Here is a 24,470-nt window from a genome sequence, read left to right on the forward strand (position 1 = left end):
CTGACTGACTGATCGATTGATTGATTGTCGCCTTTGGCTTGGCTTGCTCAGTTGGGGACACTAAAATTTCAATCTAAATTATTCAACTAAATATTCAAATAAAATGTATTTATTAGGTAAAAGTTATTAATTGTATAAACTATAATACTGATCTGCCAACATTGTCGCTCTATGATAAATAAAAATAAGCTGATAACATCACTGTTTACTCCAGAACGACTGTATACACTGCAAAAAATGCTTTTCTTACTTAGTATTTTTGTCTTGTTTCTAGTCAAAATATTAAAATATTCTTACATTAAGAAACATTTACTAGACAAGTACAAATTATTGTCTTGTTTTGGGAAAAAATAACTCAAAATGAAGAGAGTTTTTGCTTAAAATAAGATAAATAGGGGTGAGAGAAATAATCTTGTTTAGATTATTGTTAAGATTATTTATAATTAAGATTATTTCTCTCACCCCATTGGCAGATTATTTATTTTATTTTAAGCAAAAACTCTCTTCATTTTGAGTTATTTTCCTCAAACAAGACAATTACTTTTGCTTGTCTAGTAAATACTTCTCTATTTTAGATGTTTGGACTAAAAACAAGACAAAAATACTGAGTAAGAAGAGCATTTTTTGCACTGTACAGCCAAATTAAATTTTGTTGCAGTATTGTCCTGTTTAACACTGTGAAGCTGCTTTGAAACAATCGGCATTGTAAAAGCACTGACTGACTGATTGATCGATTGATTATGTGGACTATTCCTTTCAGCAGCACCTAAAACCTCATCCTGGTGTGTTAGCAGTGTTCAGAAGACACATGAGGCTACAGCGAGAGCGTTAGAGGATTTGAGTACTGACCCAGCTGTGTGTGAGCCATGAGGTCGGCCAGCACGGTGGCGGCTGAGGCAGAGGTGGTGTTGGTGGCGTGGTGGGCTCTTCCTCCGGGGTGGGATGAGGTGGAGGAAGCGGAGGACGAGGTGGAGGAGCCCTGGATGACTCTGTTGAACCAGTGCTCCACGCTCGGGTGTGCCTGGTACGGAGACGAGGAGGCGATCCGTCCCTGCCGGCGCAGCGAGCCCTCGTCTTCAGACGCCGAGGACGTGTCTGTGAGCGCAAGAGCAGCAGCTTAACATATCATACTAACATCATTAAACATGTCCTAATGTCAAACAGAATGCCAAGCGTCACTGGCACTCGAACTTTCCTCATCACAAACTTCACTTTTCCTCAGCAGTTTGTGCCTTTTAATCAACTGAATGGGGATTTTTAAGTCAGTTCTGCTCAAGCTTCTAACCTGATCCGTCTTCATTTTGAACAATACATTAATTGTTTTATTATTTTACAGCTAACAATCTTAGGCCTGATTCCACAGATAGGGCTTAGATTAAACGAGGATTAGGCCTTAGTTCAATTAGTTCAATTTTATTTTATAAATGTGCCTTAGAAGAAAAAAAAATACTGATGTGCATCTTGAGACAAAACAATGACACTGACATATTTTAAGATCTGCTTACAGTTAAACGTTTGATTTTTTTTTATAGTAATAAAATCATTTAGTTCAGTTAGAGAACAGACATTACAATTAAAAACTGAACATGTCTGCTTAATAAAGCGTGAGCCGAACAAACGCAGCAGGAGTCAGATCTCATTCACCACGAGAGCGAAGAGCTGAGTGACAAGAAGATCGTGGAAGATTTGTGTGGCGAGGTGGGCGAGAGTGAAGGATGAGAGGGCATCAGGCTCTGACTTTATGTTATGTTTTGCTTACGGTGTGTTTTGTGTGTGCGTGACAGTCGTCCGTGAGGGATGGTGCCTTTACTTACAGTTTGTTTATTCAGTTATCTATTAAAGTAAATCTTTAAATGTGTGCCTGTTCCCGCTTACTTCTTCCCCTTCGCTTCAAAGCGAAATGTAAAAGCGCCACACAAAATTGTGTTTTTCATTAAGAATAATAGGCTAATGAACCCACCATTCAAGCAACCCGTCCCCGAATTGGCGCTAATTCTAAACCGAGAGTAAAATGCGCACAGCCGGACGCTCATTCATTTACGGCACGTTTTCAGTTTTCAGAAAGTTGGAAGCTCAACTTTCATAGGAATTTATTTAAAACACTCGCTTCGCTCCAGTCCGTTATGAATGCCGTGTGCATTTTACTTTCAGTTTAGAAATAGGTATCAGTATTACCGGTCACATGTATATTGTCACATGTCGATTAACCGGAGGGATATTATATCACGAATGCATTTACATGACAATGTACTATAAAACTAAACTTTTTTTTCAAAACCTTTGCCTTTTACACGGATCTGTGAAAACAACTAAAAACACTACCTGTATTCTGCTCTAAGTCACTTTCTAAAGAAACATATGCGCCTTTAAACTGAACATGCATGCGCAAGGCGTCACCGTTGTTTTCACAATCTCCTGTTTTTTTTAGTTCACATGGAGACAATAACAATCCCGTTATCAAAAAATTGCGTTTTCAAAAACATATTTTTAAAAGTTTGCATTTTCATGCCCACAAAATACAGTTGAATTACCAAAAATGCAAACAAAGTCTTCTGTTTTTAGTTGAAAATCTAGTGACAATCATCCAAATACTAGTGTTGTAGTCAAGACCCCCTAATCTGAGACCAAGACCAAGACCAGCAATCCTTGAATTCATAGAGATCCACATTACCACCTGAGAAATGACTTAAAAAAATGACTTATAATAAATATAATTATAATAAGACACTATATAGAGCTGCTACCAATCAAATGAAATCATTAACAAGCACATTCATCTTTGCACTGCAGATGTGATACAGAAGATCCATCTGAATTGGTAAATTACAAATGCATAAATAATGTATGTAACATAAAAAATGATGTTTGTTAAAGCAATATCATGTCTGCAGTCATGCTCAAACAGCTCTGTTGCTCTTGTGATAATAGTTCATTATATAATATATAATATAATAGTCATCTTAGTCTGAGACAGAGACAAGACTCTCAATAAATGGTCCTAGGACTGGTTTCGAGTACTACAACACAACCAGATACTCTCTGGGGCTACAGTACAGTAAAACGCCCTCAGAGCTCCCATCATGAACATCAGGAGGACTGATATATGATCGTTGTGGAAGAGAAAGTATAAGGCGTCTGATCTCAGTCCAGACCGAAATATGACTTTGATGAGATCTGTGGGGGGAAAATACATAAATATCTATATATGATGTAATGCTCATGTGGTCAGAAACGGAGCATGTGAGGTCTGCAGTTACACTAACACATGACTGCATCATTTTCCCTATTATTACTACATTATAAAGGGTACGGCGGAGAAAATAACAGAAGTCCGGCCATTCATGAATAAAGTATGGCATATAGCTAAACCTTCTGTACTATTTCATCACGCAAACTGCGGTGTTAAAAGTGTAATCAGATCTAAAGACAATCAATGAACTCTACGACGACAGTAAACTCCCATAGAGAGGTCATTTCCTTTTTATTTCACACTGCAAAAAATGCTCTTCTTCCTCAGTATTTTTGTCTTGTTTTAGTCCAAACATCAAAAAAATAAATAAAACAAGAAGTATTTACTAGACAAGCAAAAGTAATTGTCTTGTTTTGGGGAAAATAACTCTAAATGAAGAGAGTTTTTGCTTAAAATAAGATCAATAATCTGCCAATGGGGTGAGAGAAATAATCTTGTTTTCTGTTTGAATTAAGATTATTTCTCTCACCCCATTGGCAGATTATTGATCTTATTTTAAGCAAAAACTCTCTTCATTTTGAGTTATTTTTCCCCAAAACAAGACAATAATTTGTACTTGTCTAGTAAATGTTTTTTTAATGTAAGAATATTTTGAAATTTTATCTAGAAACAAGACAAAAATACTAAAGTAAGAAAAGCATTGTTTGCATTCCTCAACAAGTCACGTGAGTTGAGCTACAGCAGTGTGAATCGCGTTACCAAATGACTTCTGCATTGCCTTTTAAAGTTCATTGGATTGTTTCCTTCGTCAGAAGCACAGAAATGAACCGAGGATAGATGGGCAAAACGAAAGCAGAAAAAACAAAGGACAGAGAGATTGACTGACAAGAAGCCTGTAGGTGGTAGCAGATCCATTTAACATTAATTATGTAATTAATCACCCGCAGGGAGCGATTACTGCGGAGCGTGTCCAGCCAATTAGGAGACAGACACTGAGCAACAAACAGTCATGCAGAAAAGGGGAAAGGCATTATCCTAAAGCGTCTCTTCTGATGACGGAGAACATCTACTTCCAACCCAATCCACCTTTATTTATAAAGCACCTTAAAAACAACACTGATGGACGCATGGACAAAACATCAGAACAACAAACAGCAATAAAAACAAAAACCTCACGGGTACCTGTGGTTATCAGTGCAACACACGCGAAACTGAACATTACAAACTACGGCATTTCCAGTCATCATTCAGTGGTGAGGATAATGCTGATTTAGAGAACATTTACTAGGGATGCTACAATACAGTTAGTCCACGGATCAATACACACCTCGGGTTTAACCACGGTTCGGTTTTTTGCTTTTCTATTCTTAGGCGACAGGAACAGAAAGAGGTTAAGGAGAAAATGTTTTTATTGCAATACACTTTCTTTATTTTACTTAAAAGACTTGAAAAACCCTTACTTAAACTTAAAACTTTACTTTAAAAAACCCTTGTAGACATTCCTAGTGTATAATATATAATATAATATTATATATATATATATATATATGAGGCAGCTCAGAGATGAACAGCAGCATTTAAGTATGAAATTTAATGAATAAATGTAGGCTAAAATTAAAACTTCATAGTCTTCAATATACATTGATTAAAAGCTACTGTATTAAAAAATATATATATATATATAAAAAATATAATAAAAAATATATATATATTCAAGAGCAGAGAGAGATTTTTTTCTTTGTCTTTTGTTGTTTTATTAACATCATTTTAGAGGTGACCTGTCCCTTTAAGGACACGCGGTTCACTATAGTCTGCTGCTGTCACTTTAAGACCTGCTCGCATCTCAGACAAACGCGATTTTACTTTCACTTTAGACATCACCAAGCAAGAGAATGAAATGTTTAACACAAGGCTTTAAACTGCGGCTAACACCCCTAACTTTAGTGCATATTAGGGGTGTCAACAATAATCGATTCGGCGATGCATCGCGATGCGGGGCATGAATGATTCAGCATCGATGCGGCAAAGTGCCATAATCGATTATGTCACTGTTTATTTTCTGGCGGACGATAAAGTTGTGAAGTTTCAAATACTTCCGGTTCCGGGAGAATAACAACAACAACAAGGAAGATGGCTGAGGCGGAGGGAGATGACCGCGATTGACGGGTTATTAAAAACGCGCTAACGGGCTAACGACCCGAGGTGTGTAGGATTGTACGTATATTTTTTTTTGCACAATAATCAATGAATCTATAATGACGAAAAACGCCGCAATTCACCTTTATTCCACAAGGTGGCAATGTCTGATACGCATAGTTACCTCTGACAGAAAACGAAACAATAATTATAATCTGCAAAACTTGAAATGACTCAGTGATTTACAGCAGAGAGCAAGTACTAAACACAATCAGATATTAGTGTCACTGTCTCTTGATGATGAATGTGGTCAAGAAGCTGTCAGTGATCAAAATATTGATTTTGAAGACGTTGTAAATGAGTTTTGAGAATATGCTGGAGATCGCAAATATGAGGCAGATGCTAAATATACTGGTAAACGAGCTCTGACGAGGTCATGTGATGATGGTATTAAACATCTGCTCAAACTGAATCCTTCCAAGCTCCAAAAGGTAACGAAATAGGTTTTATTTTATTCTTCTGTAGCTGTTACTCTAAAATCAGGAGTTTTATACATTATCACGACAGGTAGAGGTCTATCCATGTTAAATATAGATCTGGGTCGCTAACGACCTGAATATGTAAGAATGTTTGGTGAAACAGTCGTGCATTTAGGGGTTAATTGCATTTTATTTAATTACATTTTATTTTATTTAATAACTTTTATGTCAAAGATACAGGAGACACATAGCAGCCAATACAATCTGTTGTTTAATATCTGCTTGTATTGCCTCATGACTGATGAAAAATTTGCTTTGTGTGCAGTAGAATTTTGATGCATCACAATGCATCGTAGAATCGAATCGAATCGAATCGAATCGTTACCTGGTGAATCGTAATCGAATCGAATCGTGAAGGCAGTGCCAATGCACACCCCTAGTGCATATGATTGGATATTTGCTCATATCAGCGCGCAGACCCACAGCACACTCAAACAGAGCCGAAATAAACTGAGAGGAATATTTCAAACGGAGAGAAATGGAAATAATTCATTAAATGCAAAACCCAAAAAAACGGCATTCACCAGCGCGTACTGAACCGGGAATACCGTACCGAACGGTTCAAGATTATATTGAGTATTGTGACAGCCCTAATATATATATAAATTATGTTTTAATGCTTTAATTCAGTTTTAAGAATAAAAAATGTCTAATCTGTTGAATTCATAAAACTTTAATAATAGGCAGTGACAAGTAGCGATATTTTATATTTACACTGTTAAAATAGCAGTATCTTCTTTGCAATAAGCGTAAATAGTGGTTAGATGATATTTATACTTTTAAATATTGGCAGATTGTTGTTGTACATTACACAGTATGCATAGAGTGTAAATTATTATATTTATTAACATTTATTTATTAAAATGATGAAATGGATGGCGCCTTATTGGGTCAATAAAGCCATCCCTAAACCTATCCCAACCCCGAACGATAAACACTTTATTATTAAACACTTTATTATTAAACACTTTATTATTAAACACTTTATTATTAAACACTTTATTATTAAACACTTTATTATTAAACACTATTATTAAACACTTTATTATTAAACACTTTATTATTAAACACTATATTATTAAACACTTTATTATTAAACACTTTATTATTAAACACTTTATTATTAAACTCTTTATTAGTAAACTCTTTATTATTAAACACTTTATTATTAAACACTTTATTATTAAACACTTTATTATTAAACTCTTTATTATTAAACACTTTATTATTAAACTCTTTATTATTAAACACTTTATTATTAAACACTTTATTATTAAACACTTTATTATTAAACACTTTATTATTAAACACTTTATTATTAAACACTTTATTATTAAACACTTTATTATTAAACACTTTATTATTAAACACTTTATTATTAAACTCTTTATTATTAAACTCTTTATTATTAAACACTTTATTATTAAACACTTTATTATTAAACTCTTTATTATTAAACTCTTTATTATTAAACTCTTTATTATTAAACTCTTTATTATTAAACACTTTATTATTAAACACTTTATTATTAAACACTTTATTATTAAACTCTTTATTATTAAACTCTTTATTATTAAACTCTTTATTATTAAACACTTTATTATTAAACTCTTTATTATTAAACTCTTTATTATTATACACTTTATTATTAAACACTTTATTATTAAACACTTTATTATTAAACACTTTATTATTAAACTCTTTATTATTAAACACTTTATTATTAAACACTTTATTATTAAACACTTTATTATTAAACACTTTATTATTAAACACTTTATTATTAAACTCTTTATTATTAAACACTTTATTATTAAACACTTTATTATTAAACACTTTATTATTAAACACTTTATTATTAAACACTTTATTATTAAACACTTTATTATTAAACACTTTATTATTAAACTCTTTATTATTAAACTCTTTATTATTAAACTCTTTATTATTAAACACTTTATTATTAAACACTTTATTATTAAACTCTTTATTATTTAACTCTTTATTATTAAACACTTTATTATTAAACACTTTATTATTAAACACTTTATTATTAAACACTTTATTATTAAACACTTTATTATTAAACACTTTATTATTAAACACTTTATTATTAAACTCTTTATTATTAAACACTTTATTATTAAACACTTTATTATTAAACACTTTATTATTAAACACTTTATTATTAAACACTTTATTATTAAACACTTTATTATTAAACACTTTATTATTAAACACTTTATTATTAAACTCTTTATTATTAAACTCTTTATTATTAAACACTTTATTATTAAACACTTTATTATTAAACTCTTTATTATTAAACTCTTTATTATTAAACACTTTATTATTAAACACTTTATTATTAAACACTTTATTATTAAACTCTTTATTATTAAACACTTTATTATTAAACACTTTATTATTAAACTCTTTATTATTAAACTCTTTATTATTAAACACTTTATTATTAAACACTTTATTATTAAACACTTTATTATTAAACTCTTTATTATTAAACACTTTATTATTAAACACTTTATTATTAAACACTTTATTATTAAACACTTTATTATTAAACACTTTATTATTAAACACTTTATTATTAAACTCTTTATTATTAAACTCTTTATTATTAAACACTTTATTATTAAACACTTTATTATTAAACTCTTTATTATTAAACTCTTTATTATTAAACACTTTATTATTAAACACTTTATTATTAAACACTTTATTATTAAACTCTTTATTATTAAACACTTTATTATTAAACACTTTATTATTAAACACTTTATTATTAAACACTTTATTATTAAACACTTTATTATTAAACACTTTATTATTAAACACTTTATTATTAAACACTTTATTATTAAACACTTTATTATTAAACTCTTTATTATTAAACACTTTATTATTAAACACTTTATTATTAAACTCTTTATTATTAAACTCTTTATTATTAAACACTTTATTATTAAACACTTTATTATTAAACACTTTATTATTAAACTCTTTATTATTAAACGCTTTATTATTAAACACTTTATTATTAAACTCTTTATTATTAAACTCTTTATTATTAAACGCTTTATTATTAAACGCTTTATTATTAAACACTTTATTATTAAACACTTTAATATTAAACACTTTATTATTAAACACTTTATTATTAAACACTTTATTATTAAACACTTTATTATTAAACACTTTATTATTAAACACTTTATTATTAAACACTTTATTATTAAACACTTTATTATTAAACACTTTATTATTATACACTTTATTATTAAACACTTTATTATTAAACACTTTATTATTAAACACTTTATTATTAAACACTTTATTATTAAACACTTTATTATTAAACACTTTATTATTAAACACTTTATTATTAAACACTTTATTATTAAACACTTTATTATTATACACTTTATTATTAAACACTTTATTATTAAACACTTTATTATTAAACACTTTATTATTAAACACTTTATTATTATACACTTTATTATTAAACACTTTATTATTAAACACTTTATTATTAAACACTTTATTATTCTTCGTTTGTTTTGGAAATCAATGCCTTTCTGATCTGATATGAGATGGGATGGATTCAAACTCTGGCTTGATTTGTGTCAAATCTTTCTGCCACAGGCCTTCTCCTTACACTTTTGCTACTGGTGACAATCCAGCGTCTTATTTATGATTTATTAAAATGTATAGTCAAAAATGGTGGTAATACAGTATATTTATTTTTTCATTTATTTAACCTTTATTTAGCCAGACAAGTTACTTAAGAACAAGGTCTTATTTTCAACACCAGCCTGGCAGGAGAATTAGATCTCCTGAAAGACATGCAAATATATTCTGCAATACGTATAAAACATTCAGGTAAAACATGAATGCTGAAATTGAAATATATGATTCAAATTTTAAGTGACTTCCAGTCAATAGGAGCAGCAAAACAAAAAGCTGAATGCCCATAAGCAGTCTTCTTTTTTGGTATAGTTAAAAGATTTTGATGAGATGATATGGTTGTATATGCACAAGTTTGAAGCAATTCTTGAAGATATTTTGGTAATAAACCTAACAGGACTTTATTACCGAAAACATACCAGTGTATATTCATCCAAAATGTAGCCAAATTCGGTGTCATTCCACGTTGTACTATAAATGATATTTTTATGTCTGGATTGTGGTATTCCATCCGCACTTTCCTTATCACGGAAATCATAATTAGAAGGCGGCAATTACGTATGTTAAAACAAGCATCAATATTCTTCTGAATGTCCTGTCCTGCAGGTCTGAAGCAAAAATACGTAAATGGCAGATTTTTCATATTTAGGTTTCTGACAGATCCACCTCAAGAATAAAGCAAGAGGGCAGCAGGGGCACCTGACAGGCCAGATGGGTCATCAGATCATCTCCATTGGGCCAATCACACAGCTTAGCCACTTAATGTGTGTGTGTGTATGTGTGTGTGTGTGTCCATACAGGGCTCAAACGAATTAGCGTTCCATGACCAATTCCCCCAGGGAGCGCCCCTCTGTGTCCCCCGTTGAGCTGAGCTGACCCCACCCTTGAACCTCTAATCCCGTTGACCTTTCACTGACTTCATCATTCTGACCAAAGAAGGACACGGGAAGTGTATCCGGACACAAGACTCAGAAACTCGCTAGTGCTAGACCAAGAGAGCAATAATGCAATCCATACTAACGGACAAAGCAAAGGCGTTACACAAACATGAGGAGAGAGAAGAGCTGATCTGACCACAGTAATGAGCCATCATCAACAGACCATCAGACAGAACGACATACACTGAGGAAGACCAACAACATCAACACACCTGATACAAACATAATAACCAACACACTGCAAAACATGCTCTTCTTCCTTAGTGTTTTAGTTTCTAGTCTAAATATCTAAACATTCTTAAAACAAGAAGTATTTACTAGACAAGCAAAAGTAATTGTCTTGTTTTGGGGGAAAATAACTAAAAATGAAGAGAGTTTTTGCTTAAAATAAGATAAATAATCTGCCAATGGGGTGAGAAAAATAATCTTGTTTTCTGTTTGAATTAAGATTATTTCTCTCACCCCATTGGCAGATTATTTATCTTATTTTAAGCAAAAACTCTCTTCATTTTGAGTTATTTTTCCCAAAACAAGGCAATAATTTGTACTTGTCTAGTAAATGTTTCTTAATGTGAGAATTTTTTGATATGTTGACTAGAAAAAAAGCATTTTTTGCAGTGTAGGAAAGATGAATTATGGATTTTAATGCATAGTTCAGTCATGAAACTTTTCCATCCAAGCAAATCGATCTCTATATGCAACCTTAGTTATTTCTGTCCCTCCTCCTCCCCAGCACCGCCTGTCTAGATACTTTTTTTTTCAGCTAATGCCAAAAATAATCTTATCAACACTTAATAAATGAAATCCTGTTAAACTCGATTGTGAGAGAGCATGAGATTAACTGGAGGTCAAATGGAGGTTTTATTCTCCCGCTCCTCAGACTGACCTCCTGAGGAAAAGAAGCCAGAAATCTCACATACAATTCCCATTGAGCTCCAGAAGAGATGTTAATATCATCTCAAACTGCGCTCAGATTTGCTGAAAAACTAAATCTGCCAGTCAAAAATGTTACAACTACATTTCCCAAATCAAATGATCTGAGCTGTCCGCTATTACTGCTGTACAGTTCCTGTAACGTGTCCCATTTGTGTCTATTTCATTTCTCCTGAGGAACGCAATGAAAAAAGATGTCCTTGTAACCGAAAATAAGGCCGGGGACACTGCAAGCGTGTCGTGAGCGTCTCGGCTGCGTGGCGTGTCCGTTTTTATTTCAGCTCCCATGTTAACCGGTTAGCGGTTGCATACTGCCTGCGTCAGCCGCGCGGAAAACGCGTGCATGCTTCAAATAGAAGAGACGCCTATTTTTCACGCGACACGCGAGCGTGTTGGAAGCGTTTCTAGGCAAAACAGCATAGGAAACGGTGTTTATATGCCATTTTGACACGAATACATATTAATAAATGACATTTTCATGTTTGAAAGTCTGTAGGTTAACATAAATGCAGATATAGGCCTTTGTAATAATAAAAAACAACATAATTATCGATTTTGAAATATTAAACCTGTCAATACAGAACGAAATATTCTGTAGCCTATTTTGCCGTCAATACCATAGATATGTATGGTCAATAGGCTACTGCCGACGTTGTCTTTGCTGTATCAATAGGCAATATATTTATATTTAACATGAAGTATAGGGCTTCCCAGCAGCAGCAGCGCCGCGTCAGACACGCTTCTGGTGTGCAAAGACAGAGAAAACCCTGCGCAGCCGCCCCGCGGCTGACACGCAGCAGAAACGCCACGCTCGCAGTGTGTCTCCGGCCTAAGGTACAGTCCATTTTGTATTAAAATGGTGATGCATTGAGAAATCAGCTTTCCCTTGAGCTTTTGGTCATGGGAATATAGTCATGTGTTGACCTCAGACAACAGTATAAAAAAATCAAAAAAGCCACTGCATGACACCTTTAAAGGTTGTGTGTTAACTAAATTTGATGCTCATATAGCTAAACGTGCCGGCAGTGGTGGATGAAGCCGTTAAACATCTCCATATGCGGCGTGTGGGACGGTGGTCTGGGAACTGAGTGGTCAGGAGCCGTTCTCTTTGTGTTCATAATGAGGCTATTATTCAGAAAACTATGCATTGTTCTCTCAAGACTCAGAAGATCAAAACCCAGCATTGTTGAGGCATTAGGTGTGTTTCTCATGCTGGGACCAACGGGGGATGCTGGTTACTGGTGTGTGTGTGTGTGTGTGTGTTACCTGGAGGAGTGCATGCTTCCACTGAGGACTGCACTAGAACAGAGCGTCTCTTCGAGGGCATCGGCATCTTTCTCTCTTTATACTTTGCCAAGGCTGCTTGAACTGCTTCTGTATGAAGGTCTGTGGAGACACAAAAACATCACACATCGCACAAATTACATTTTCATTTTATTTATTATCATTATTTTTTGTAAGCACTCTTGTTATAAGTATAATAAAGGGTGTTTCTTTTCTGCGAGCGGCACTAGATGAACATGAGTGTGTGTTGTGCCCGTCCCTGATGATCAGACTGCAAAAAATGCTCTTCTTCCTCAGTATTTTTGTCTTGTTTTAGTCCAAACATCTAAAAGTTCTTAAAACAAGAAGTATTTACTAGACAAGCAAAAGTAATTGTCTTGTGTTGGGGAAAAATAACTCAAAATGAAGAGAGTTTTTGCTTAAAATAAGATCAATAATCTGCCAATGGGGTGAGAGAAATAATCTTAATTCAAACAGAAAACAAGATTATTTCTCTCACCCCATTGGCAGATTATTGATCTTATTTTAAGCAAAAACTCTCTTCATTTAGAGTTATTTTTCCCAAAACAAGACAATAATTTGTACTTGTCTAGTAAATGTTTCTTATTGTAAGAGTTTTTAGATGTTTGGACTAAAACAAGACAAAAATACTGAGTAAGAAGAGCATTTTTTTGCAGTCCAGAGACTCAGAGACTCTCAGAGAGAGTTTCCTTCATTCATTTCAAAGAGGAGTGTGTGTTGTGCCCGTGTCCCTGATGATCAGAGAGAGTTTCCTGCCTGATCTGAAGCGCTCATCCCTGGAGTTCGCCACCCGCGGCTTGTTCTGCTTGGAGCCGGCAGAGGCCTGAGAGGACGAGTGGATCCTGTGCTCGATCTGCAGAGACGGGTCTACACCTGCACACAACACACACACATCATCATCATCTCACACGCACACACACAACATCATCATCTCACACGCACACACACAACATCATCATCTCGCACACACACACAACATCATCTCATCTTCTCCATCTCTCTCTCTCTCTGTCCCGTCTTTTCCTGACACTATCTGCATCTAAAGGCGTTCCAGTCAACAGTCGAGTGTCCTCCAAGATCCAGCAGCTCCTAAACACTCTGAAAAGACCCAATCATCATCTCACAGGACACAACTTCATTACTTCAGTAAAAGTAACGGTACTACTGGAGGTTAGGATACACCTGCAGTACCAGTTTTGGCCACAATCATACATACACTTCCTTTAAGTAAAAGTGCAGAAGAATTTTTTTTCAAAAGAACTTAATTATCAAAAGTAAATTTCCTTCTTTATGTCGCCGCATTATTTTATTATTGTCGTATGAATGCACATTATGCCATCATGATGGTTTAAGCCAGTCAGTGATGCTCCATCTGACACACTAGCAGACGACTAACTTAAACTCATTTAAATACTTGTAGAAAAGTTACAAAGCTCTTTATAAAGCGCTGTCACTTTAAGGCCGAATGCACGGATCCAATACACTGAAACACATCTGATATTCTCACACTGTTCACCTTCACTGAAGACAGAATCAACTTTGTTTATGTGAATACTCCACAAAATGAGCATTTGGACATCCGTCTTCTTCCATTTTGCTCTAAACTATAAATCAGTGTTTAATAAATGCTGTGAAATCATTGAACTTCACGAGACTCTACAAGAGTGATTCCTGAAAGGCTTTCTGCAAAAACCCAAACACCTTTAAAAGAAGAAAAAAATCATCACTGACTTTCAGAGCTGCGACAGAAACGACTTTCGACTTCGAGGACCTTGATAGAAATGTAGTGGAGTAAAGAGGACGATATCTGTCTTTCAGGTGTAGTGAAGTTAAAGTCAGAAGTTTACAGAAAAAATAATACTCCAGTAAAGTACAGATGCTCAAAAAGTACAGGACTGGAGTAAATGTGCTCAGTTACTGTCCAGTTCTGACATTTCACCCATTGGCAAGCTAACTGCGGCGTAAAGCAAACGCAGAAGTGCTCAGCTCACTGTGCAGAAGAAATGAAAGTACATCGAGAATCTACAACACCGCTGTTAGAGAAGAAAGGTCACTGAACTGAGCAATGAAATCCTGTCACACCCATTGCCCTCACAGAAACAGACATAAGCAAATCATCTCAGGCTGAGTAATAAACCACTGATGTGACACTACTCAATTTCAACACATTTAGATGGCAACATAAATCCTCTCATGACTTCAGACTTCTCTGCTATCCGGGTAATACGACACTGGGAGATCAATGGGTCCTTTTTACACCACATCTGAGCTCTCGTGGTGATCCTGTGCTGACGCAGACAGCGTAACCTTCAGAAAACTTCATCAAACATGACAGACATGAGCTGGAGAGACACACAAATCTCACATCGGTCTGTTCTGCTGCCACCGCCACAGGCCAGAGGAGGAGGAGTTGAGCAGACTATAGGTTTAGATGAGGCTTACCATGGAGAGCTTACTTCAAACGGCCATACACATAAATACATCATATAACAGTGTATATACAATTTATTAATTACACTGAACAGTCTAATTTAGTTAGACTTACTTTAAAAAAGGATGCAAACACATTGCCTTAAAAACTAAGTGAAACAGGAATAGTATTTTGTACTGACAAAAGCTTAGTATTGTTCGCTTACATGAGAGTTATAGTAACTGACAGATCATTTACTTAAGGTTTACTCTTGACTTAGTATAGCTACCATTGTTGTGTTTTGATGCTGAATGTTGAAGTTTGTGTGTGACTCAAGCATGATCAACTGCAAGATATTGTCACAAATATAGAGGGAGTATATCAACCCAATTAAAAGTTGCACACTGATCACCATAACGGTGATGAATTAACATTTCTATCAGAACCAGCATTAACTTCTGGAGCAGTTTGAGCTCCAGTAGCTCGTCTGTTTGATCGGACCACACGGGCCAGCCTTCGCTCCCCACGTGCATCAATGAGCCTTGGCCACCCATGACCCTGTGGCCGGTTCTCCACTGTTCCTCTTGGAGCACTTTTGATAGATACTGACCACTGCAGACCGGGAACAGCCCACAAGAGCTGCAGTTTTGGAGATACTCTGACCCAGTCGTCTAGCCATCACAATCTGGCCCTTGTCAAACTCACTCAAATCCTTACGCTTGCCCATTTCTCCTGCTTCTAACACATCAACTTTGAGGACAAAATGTTCACTTGCTGCCTAATATATCCCGCCCACTAACAGGAGCCGTGATGAAGAGATCATCAGTGCTATTCACTTTGGTCATAATGTTATGCCTGATTGCTGTACATTCACCTTGTATAAGGGTGCTGGAAACGTTTTGTCATTATTTTAATAATAAAATGTAAAGGGACAAAAATGAAGCAATCCTTCACTCACGCTCACATCTTCCCCGTCTGTAAATGACTTTCCTTCTCATGTAAAGGTAAAACACTCCGTCTCTGTGAGTCCATATAATTGAATGGCGGTGATCCATACGCCCCCAGTGGATAAATTAATGTCTTCCGAACACGAAACGAAACACTTTATTTATTTATATACTCTTTCTTTGTTTTTATCTGAAGAAAGAAAGTGCTATGCATCGGGGATGGCATGAGCCTGGGGGAAACTACACATCTGAACATGATGTACAGTAATAATCCCCGCGGACCGAGGACACACTCACAGTGAGAAGAAGAGATGGGAAATGATGCTTCAGCTCTTCATCTAAACCTGCGGATTGAGTCTTGAATGTCAGGGAGCTCAATGTGAGTGTAATGTCAGTGAATGTGAAGAAGCCTCCGCCTTCTGCAAGGTTAAGACTGAGTCACGGCGCGCTGCTCTTACATAACATCAGCAATGCAGCAATGAGAAAAACGCTCCGTGACCGCTCATCACACCAGTGGAGGCTAACACACACCGGAGACATGAAGGACAAACTGCCTTTAAAAACTAGAGCTGTCCCGACTAAGGATTTACACATTCAAATCAGAATGATCGAATCTCTCTATGGTCGACCGATAGTCGAATCATCTGTGTGTGTGTTGTTTGTGTGTGTGTGTGTGTGTGTGTGTGTGTGTGTGTGTGTGTGTGTGTGTGTGTGTGTGTGTGTGTGTGTGTGTGTGTGTGTGTGAATGGGTTGGGAGGGGCACGACACTAGTCAGCAGGAGGGTAACTAAACTATTTTTATTTTCCTTTGCACACTGCACACAGCAACAACTTTTAAAGGGTTAGTTCACCCAGAAATAAACATTTATTTCATTAACTCCTCACCCTAATGTTGTTTCACACCCGTAAGACCTCCGTTCATCTTCACAAACAGTTTAAATCAGCACTAGGTAATTTTTCAACCTTCATAATATATTTTCAAGACTCTTGTGATGATACATTGACTTACAATAGGTTGAATGACACGTCTGCCATAGCCTGATGGGGTCTGTATCGTTTTTAATCGTACTTTTAAACGTCGGGTTTTGGGCAGTAACCCGAGAACAAAAAGAACTACAAAATTCGACTGCTTTACGGCATATACGTCACTTCCACCAACACACACACTTCCTTACATTCGGACGTGCGAGCCCAACTTTGTTCGTCGGATAATATAGTTATGTCCGAAGCAGCACAGACAAATAAGAAAGAAAAGGTTTTGTTGGAGGAAAGCAATAAGAGGAAACGAGTGCTGTGATTAAAGGCAGGACGAGGATCAACATGTGACCAGCGTTTGCTCGTCGGCGTGAGCTGAAGGAGGCGTGCCCGACCGATGCTGTCCTGCTTGTTACGGTGATTACCTACCACTCAAACATTGAACTGAAGTATCATATAGATTCTGGAAAACGCTAACCAATAGACTACTATAATGACGCTGGCTTGTAAACGTGAGCATCGCCATTATTTGGTGTTTGACAAAAATAAAACCCATGAAATGATATTCATATGACATGCTGAAGCATCTGCCACTGACTGTACCTGATGAAGACATTTCACACGCGCCGCCAGAAGAACACCTGCATGTGAACTCCTCCTGCAGTGTTCAGGGGAACTGTTAGCGCTGCACCGACCCGCGGGACGCTTTTATGAAGTTATTCGGCCCGCCCCGCACCACTGTATATATTTTTACAACCCGCCGCGCACCCGCGACCATTAAATAGACATACGGGGTCCGCGGGTTATGGGACGACCCGCGCATCACTAGTTCAGGGCTATCAGGGCTGTCATGTCAACAAATGCACGCGCGATGGCATCCCCTGATGTAGGATGACAGAGCTTACGACAGTAGTTATTATTTATTATCATTTTTTTTCCCCAACTGTAGGGGGACCCCGAGAGCAAAAGTTACCCAGTGCTGCTTTAAGATATTTTAGATTTATTCCGAGGGCTTTTCTGTCCTTTGAATGTAAGTGTATGCACACTATACTGTCCACGTCCAGAAGGGAATGAAAGCATCATCAAAGTTGTCCATATGTGACATCAGTGATCAGTGAAATATCAAAAAATACGACTTTATTCAGCATTGTCTTCTCTTCCGTGTTCCTCAAATAAAGATTCAAATGGTTATGAATCAGCGTATTGATTCATGATTCGGATCGTGTGCCAAACTGCTGAAATCACGTGACCTTGGCGATCCGAATCATGAATTAATACGCTGATTCATAACCGTTTAAATCTTTATTTGAGGAACACGGAAGAGAAGACAATGCTGAATAAAGTCGTAGTTTTTGTTATTTTTGGACCCAAATGTATTTTCTCTGCTTCAAGAGACTCTAATTAACCCACTGATGTCTCATATGGACGACTGTGAGGATGTTTTTATTCCCTTTCTGGACATGGACAGTATAGTGTGCATATACTTACATTCAAAGGACAGAAAGCCCTCGGACTAAATCTAAAATATCTTAAACTGTGTGTGAAGATGAACGGAGTGTTACGGGTGTGGAGCGACATTAGGGGGAGGAGTTAATGACAGAAATTTAAGTTTTGGGTGAACTAACCCTTTAATAAAGCGACCAAAACCGCCTGCCCACTGACAGACGAACTGACAATGGCTTTCTTATTTAGATTTAAATAAAGGTTACGTGGTGGATAAACATTCGTAAACCGTTCTCTCATAACATGTTAAAGCCGGGATCGAAACAGAACATCACACAAATATATACAAGAACATTTTGATAAATAAACCTAAAAAAAATACCTGCCTAGAGAGGAAAAGAACACTTTGAGTGCGTTTACATGCCCGTTCTGAAGCCGATTGTGGTTAAAGGGGGTCGCACACCGAACTGAAGCTCAGCGCCGTCTCAGGATCTCACACCGGACACACACATTATATACACACGAGCTAAGTTTTGAATCGACTTCTGACTGAAGAGCTGCACGATGAGTGTATCTTGTAGCACAGGGTGAAATCAGATTGTACATTGACGATTTGAGGGAAATATAATATAAATTTTATATAAAACATTGAAATGGCGCTCTGTGGCGCGGCAGGATTTTAAACAACTTCTTAAGTCGTTGCGGACAAATGGTGCCGCCGGTGTGTGTAAGTTACACTCATTGAAAATATTGTGTTTGAATTTTAAAGGCACAGCGCAGCGCTGAGCCCTGTCTTTAAATTATTGAGCACCCCCATATTGCCAAAATGGTATGATCCTCGTTTCATAACACCCGTGAAGATTCGACCGTGAGATCAGTGGTCAAATCCAGCTCCACATATCGATGCATCGAATCTTCGACTATTCGGGGTCACCCCTAATAAAAACATAGTCCTGCCTTTGTCATAGGATCTATAAACCAAACTATCTATTCATTGTGAACTGCTGTGGCGTGAGGGAACATCTATCACAGGTTAAGACAACTAGTGACCTTTATCTTTGTGTTAAACTCAGAGCCGTTTTCCATGTAAAGTCAACACAAGTGACACGGGATTGTTTACCTTCTCCCAAACCGTTTGCCTAGCAACCGCTTCATATTGACCTCTTGACCCCGGGAAGCACTGAAGGCCCTTCAGCTACTGCTGTGTTGGCCCGGTGGAGCATTCATTAGGGCTTCGCTCATATCCCTAAACAACCTCACTGAGCTCAGGGCAGGTCACACACTGCACCAAACACACAAAGACGGATACACACGGGCGGCGCACACTGGACCACTGCTTTATCACTATTTACTACATTATGTGTTAATCCTGCTTTTGTAAATACTGTGACTTTCTGTTGATTATCACAGAAAATATGTTTGTTGTTGTTTGTAAAATTCCCCCAAAAAATTAATATAGATTAATATTGTATATCGACATGAAATATCAACTCAAAATCACCTACAGGCATTATAGCTGCATATTTATACTCAAAAACGCTTTTAGACGCTGCCATGGCGCTTGATGCCCAAGGGAATGTCTGCCAATTCCACCAAGCAGTTGAAACATGTCATGTGTATAAATTAAAATTACTTTTAACATTTAAAAACAGACATGTTAAAATCCCACAGCTTTTTGTATTCTAAAAAACTGACTCAATGCATAACATTAGAATTTGAACATTTAAACAAAACAAAAAAAGTAATTTTAATTAATAAAATTATACATTTCAACCACTTGGTGGAATTGGCAGACGTTCCCTTAGGCATCAAGCGCCGTGATCGCGAGTAAAAGCGTTTTCGAGTATAAATATGCAGCTATAATGCATGTAGGTGATTTTGAGTTGATATTTCATGTCGATATACAATAGTTACACACTTAAAACTGACCGTAGTGTAGAGGTTAGATCGGGCTCAAAAAATCAAGCCCGACCCTACCCGAGCCCGTGCACGTTGTGTCCGAGCCCGGCCCGGCCCGACACATTAACTGTAATTATGAGCCCGAGCCCGATTTAAACCCGACCATTGTTCAATACGTGGGCGTTTGACGAGAACGAGCCTGTAATGAGCAAAGCGCAGCGAAGCGGACTGGTGAGGCTCATGATAAAACTACATTTAGTTTTCAGTTTTCTCCACAGCGACTGTACAGCCGAATAACATTTTGTTGCAATATTGTCCTGTTTAACACTTTGAAGCTGCTTTGAAACCATCGTCATTGTAAAAGCGCTATAGGCTATAAATAAAGCTGACCTGACTCCGCTCAATAATCCGCAGGTGCGCGCTCATGATCCGCTCACCGCTAAACTGATGTTTGCTCAAATCCAGCTCAGACATTTATCTGTAGCTTACTTTGTTGTAGCCATTAAACAATGTGTTTTTTCCTTCATATTTATGTTTAAATATTATAATATTATTTTTACATGTCATCTGATTATGATGAGTGAAAAGATGCGAGTGGGTCAGAAATGATTTTGGTGGTTATATTTAGTTTAATATTAAGTTTTGTTTTGTAGAAAGCATTTATTTCGTTTTTTTTAAATTGTATCTTAATTTTAAAAAAGGTTTCTTAGACCAATTGCTGGATTTAATAAATAAAAAGCAAATAGCAGACTATAATCGCGAGGTGAAGTCGTGGGAGTGATCGCTTTCATTTCATCTCATGAACTGGAGCGCGTCTCATAAATAAACCCAAACTCAGCAGCTACTCGCCTCACAGACATGAGAAATATGCGTATAGAAAGCTTGAAATGACCACTTTTAAACGAAACGATTCGAAGATATTTAATTGAGCAAAGTGCAGTGTTGACGCGAGCAGCTCTTGACACAGAGCGTTTGTGTTTATAACGCTGCGCTTCATCACTGCTCGAGCTGTGAGTTTAACACACATTTACACTAATCCTGACTTGTGCAACTTTGTAGCCTACACATTTGTTTCTTAGTTGTTGTATTAGTTCTTACTTTTCTAAATATACATATAATTTCTGATTATAGCATAGCTTTTTGCCCACCCAATTAGACTAGTAAAGTAGGCTAATGATTAAAAAAACAAACGCTTGATCACGGGCCCGGCCCTACCTGACCCGAGGATAGTGCAGGGTCAGGTTCGGGCTTTGGCTCGGGTAGAGAATCTAAACTCTACCGTAGTGTTTATATATTTGTAAGACTGGCCAATCTATAGAGCAATGGCAAGGAAAACTAACTTTATTGCACTCCGAGAGCCCCCTCGTGGACGGGAGCTTTTCCGTTCTGTTGTGCCTCGTTTCCGTTGTGTTGTGGTTTAATTTAGTACGGCTGCACTACTGGGCCACCGTAGGGTAGAGGTCCATCCACGTCTGATTTAGATCAGGGTCGCCCCTGAATATGTAATAATGATTGGCCAAACAGTCATGCATTCGCGGGTTAAAGAAATTAGTTTTATCCAGCAAGGATGCATTAAATTGATCAGAAGTGACAGTAAAGACTTTTACATTTCACAGTAATTCTGTTCTTTCTATTCATCAAAGAATCCTGAATGATGTTTTCTGCAAAATTATGAATTTCAACATTTGTTGAGCATCAAATCTTCATATCTGAATCATTTGTGAAGGATCACGTGACCCTGAAGACTGGTAAATTCAGCTTTGATCACAGGAATAAATTATACTTTACTATATATTCATATAGAAAATTATTATTTTGAATTGTAATAATATATGACTATAGTTATTTTCCCTGTGTTTTTAGTCAAATAAATGCATCCTCGGTGAGCAGAAAAGACTCAAAAACATTGAAAAACATGACCTTCCCCAAACGTTTAAACGGTGGAGTATAAGCATCTGTCTGGAACAACAGTCCCACCTTTAAAACGACAACTTTACAGATCAAACAGCTCATATTTGTGAATGGAAGATTTAATATAAGTGCTCTATTTTTATATATTTAACCAAAAATAAACCCTCTGAGTTGCTATGCTCCCCATGGACTTTATACTGCAAACATGATTGTTATTCCTTTAAGTCTGTCTTATTAAAACATCTCTAGTTTCCTCTCTTATTAAGTCCACCGTGACTGCTTTATCTCTTTCCAATAGTTGCACAGCTCCAGCATGATAACAGTGCTGGTGTCTCTATCAGGTCCTGTGAGGGCTGGACGGGACATGCCTCTGGTTCTGGGAAACACTCCACCTCAAACCCTCCAATCCTGCTTAGCTCAACTAAAGCTTACTCACGGCTAAAGTTGTATGAGGACAATAAGACACAGTGTGCAACATCATAACAGCTAACACACACACACACACACCACTGACACGATGTCCTAATAGTGTGTGTAATCTCAACAGCTTCATAAAAGCCCAACTATGTGCAAAGATAACACAGCCATAAATGCTACAAGCACCTCAGTCCAGTCGCTAAGCGAGTTAATGCCTCTCCACAATTGGCTGATAACCAACCAATCGCATTCCTGCTTCCAAACGATTGTTGCCGGTCAGATCTCAGGACAGAATGTTTCAGGAGATGTTAGAAGAGTTTTAGGAGATGTGCCAGCCTTAATGACTGAGCCCTCATTAGGAGTCTTTAATTGGTTACATAAACAGGCAGCGTGGAGATTTCCTGAGAAATGGCTTAGAGATTTGCTCTAGTGGCTGAGCACAATATTGGTGACCTATAGAAGTGTCCAGCAGAAGTTGTGTGTCGTTTTCCTGTTTGTTCTGAGGTGGAGAACATCAGCTGGGATTATGACCACACAGATTCAAAGCCTGATTCAGAGAGCATGAGGCATGAGGACAAATCTTTAGTTTATACCCTCTTTGACATCCCCCGTGAAAAAGAAGTGCACTATGTATTGAATGTGTACTTCATATCTTAGTATTATTATTATTATTATTATTATTATTATTATTATTAAAAAGCTGTTTTTGCAGATAATATATTGATGAAATATAGGCCGATTAAGTGCGCCGTAAGAGACTGTACAGGCACTTATGTTATATCATTATGTTTTAAAAATCTATTGTTGCTCTTTAAGCCTCTGGGGATTTTTGATCGGAAAAAAATATACGTTTAGTTTTATGTATAATTTTTTTCTTGGACATGATTAAAAAAGGTTACATGGTCCTGAACAAATAGTCAGGTTTGTATTGTTCGTGGTCAAAAACGATAGCCTAGAAATCTAGACGCACCCTAGCGGCAGCAAATTTAATCTGCCCGCGAGTGTCGTCTAGGAACTCTCAATACCCTTCTGAGCTGTGTTCCTCACAATCTGGACAGGCCAATCACATCGTGTATAGAGTCGGTGGGCGGGGCCATAATGACTACGGCCGAGTTGCGTTTGCGTGCTTCTAGTAAACACAGAAACTGGCGAACGGCGGTCTCTCGAATCCGCTTTGACCGCGACTCTGGAAGACTTGAGTTCAGCTTTTCTCTGAGAAAAGAACAAAGAACGGCACTGAAGTCATTCTTAAGAAGGGAAGATGTGTTCGGAGTTTAGCTGACCGGATACGGCGAATGTTTAATCTATCAACGAGCTCTGCTTCACCTTCGTTGCTCTGGTTGGTGTAGCGCTATCCTATCGCGTGCAGAGGGAGTTTGAAAGACAACCGTTTATCCCGCCCCTCGGATTGAGCCGTCAATGGTGAGTTTCCAGACCAAACATCTGGATGTGGCTCTGGCTTGTCAGGCTACAAAAATGAGCACGTTGGAGATTAATTTAATCTCATCTAGTGGAAGCTTTTGGTACTGCACACAAACCAAATCTCACTAAAAGCTCATTTCTGGAGATATCAACCTCAAATTTGAAACAAAACTTGTTCTGATTTATGCCTTTTTTATTTTATTTTTCGCAGTGTTGAAAATATTTATTTCATACACAAATTGAAAGAACAATTTTCATAATAAATGTAAAATAAGTTCACTTTTTTTTAAACTTCTTT

The 24,470-nt window shown here is 36.5% G+C and overlaps 1 protein-coding gene across 6 annotated transcripts in view; it reads right to left on the reverse strand.

The window, feature by feature from the left end:
- The window catches only part of dip2a (disco-interacting protein 2 homolog A), a 204,780-nt gene that overhangs the window by 69,653 nt on the left and 110,657 nt on the right, over window positions 1–24,470 (reverse strand). For all 6 annotated transcript variants that reach the window (XM_067443083.1, XM_067443082.1, XM_067443080.1 and 3 more), the window contains exons 3-5: window positions 13,506–13,622; window positions 12,711–12,830; window positions 850–1,095 (exon numbers count right to left, since the gene is read on the reverse strand). In XM_067443083.1, the coding sequence (XP_067299184.1) occupies window positions 850–1,095; window positions 12,711–12,830; window positions 13,506–13,622 (483 nt within the window). The remainder of the gene's footprint in view (window positions 1–849; window positions 1,096–12,710; window positions 12,831–13,505; window positions 13,623–24,470) is intronic.

Source organism: Pseudorasbora parva, chromosome 5 (genome assembly GCF_024679245.1).
Source record: "Pseudorasbora parva isolate DD20220531a chromosome 5, ASM2467924v1, whole genome shotgun sequence".
Classification (NCBI taxonomy): domain Eukaryota; kingdom Metazoa; phylum Chordata; class Actinopteri; order Cypriniformes; family Gobionidae; genus Pseudorasbora; species Pseudorasbora parva.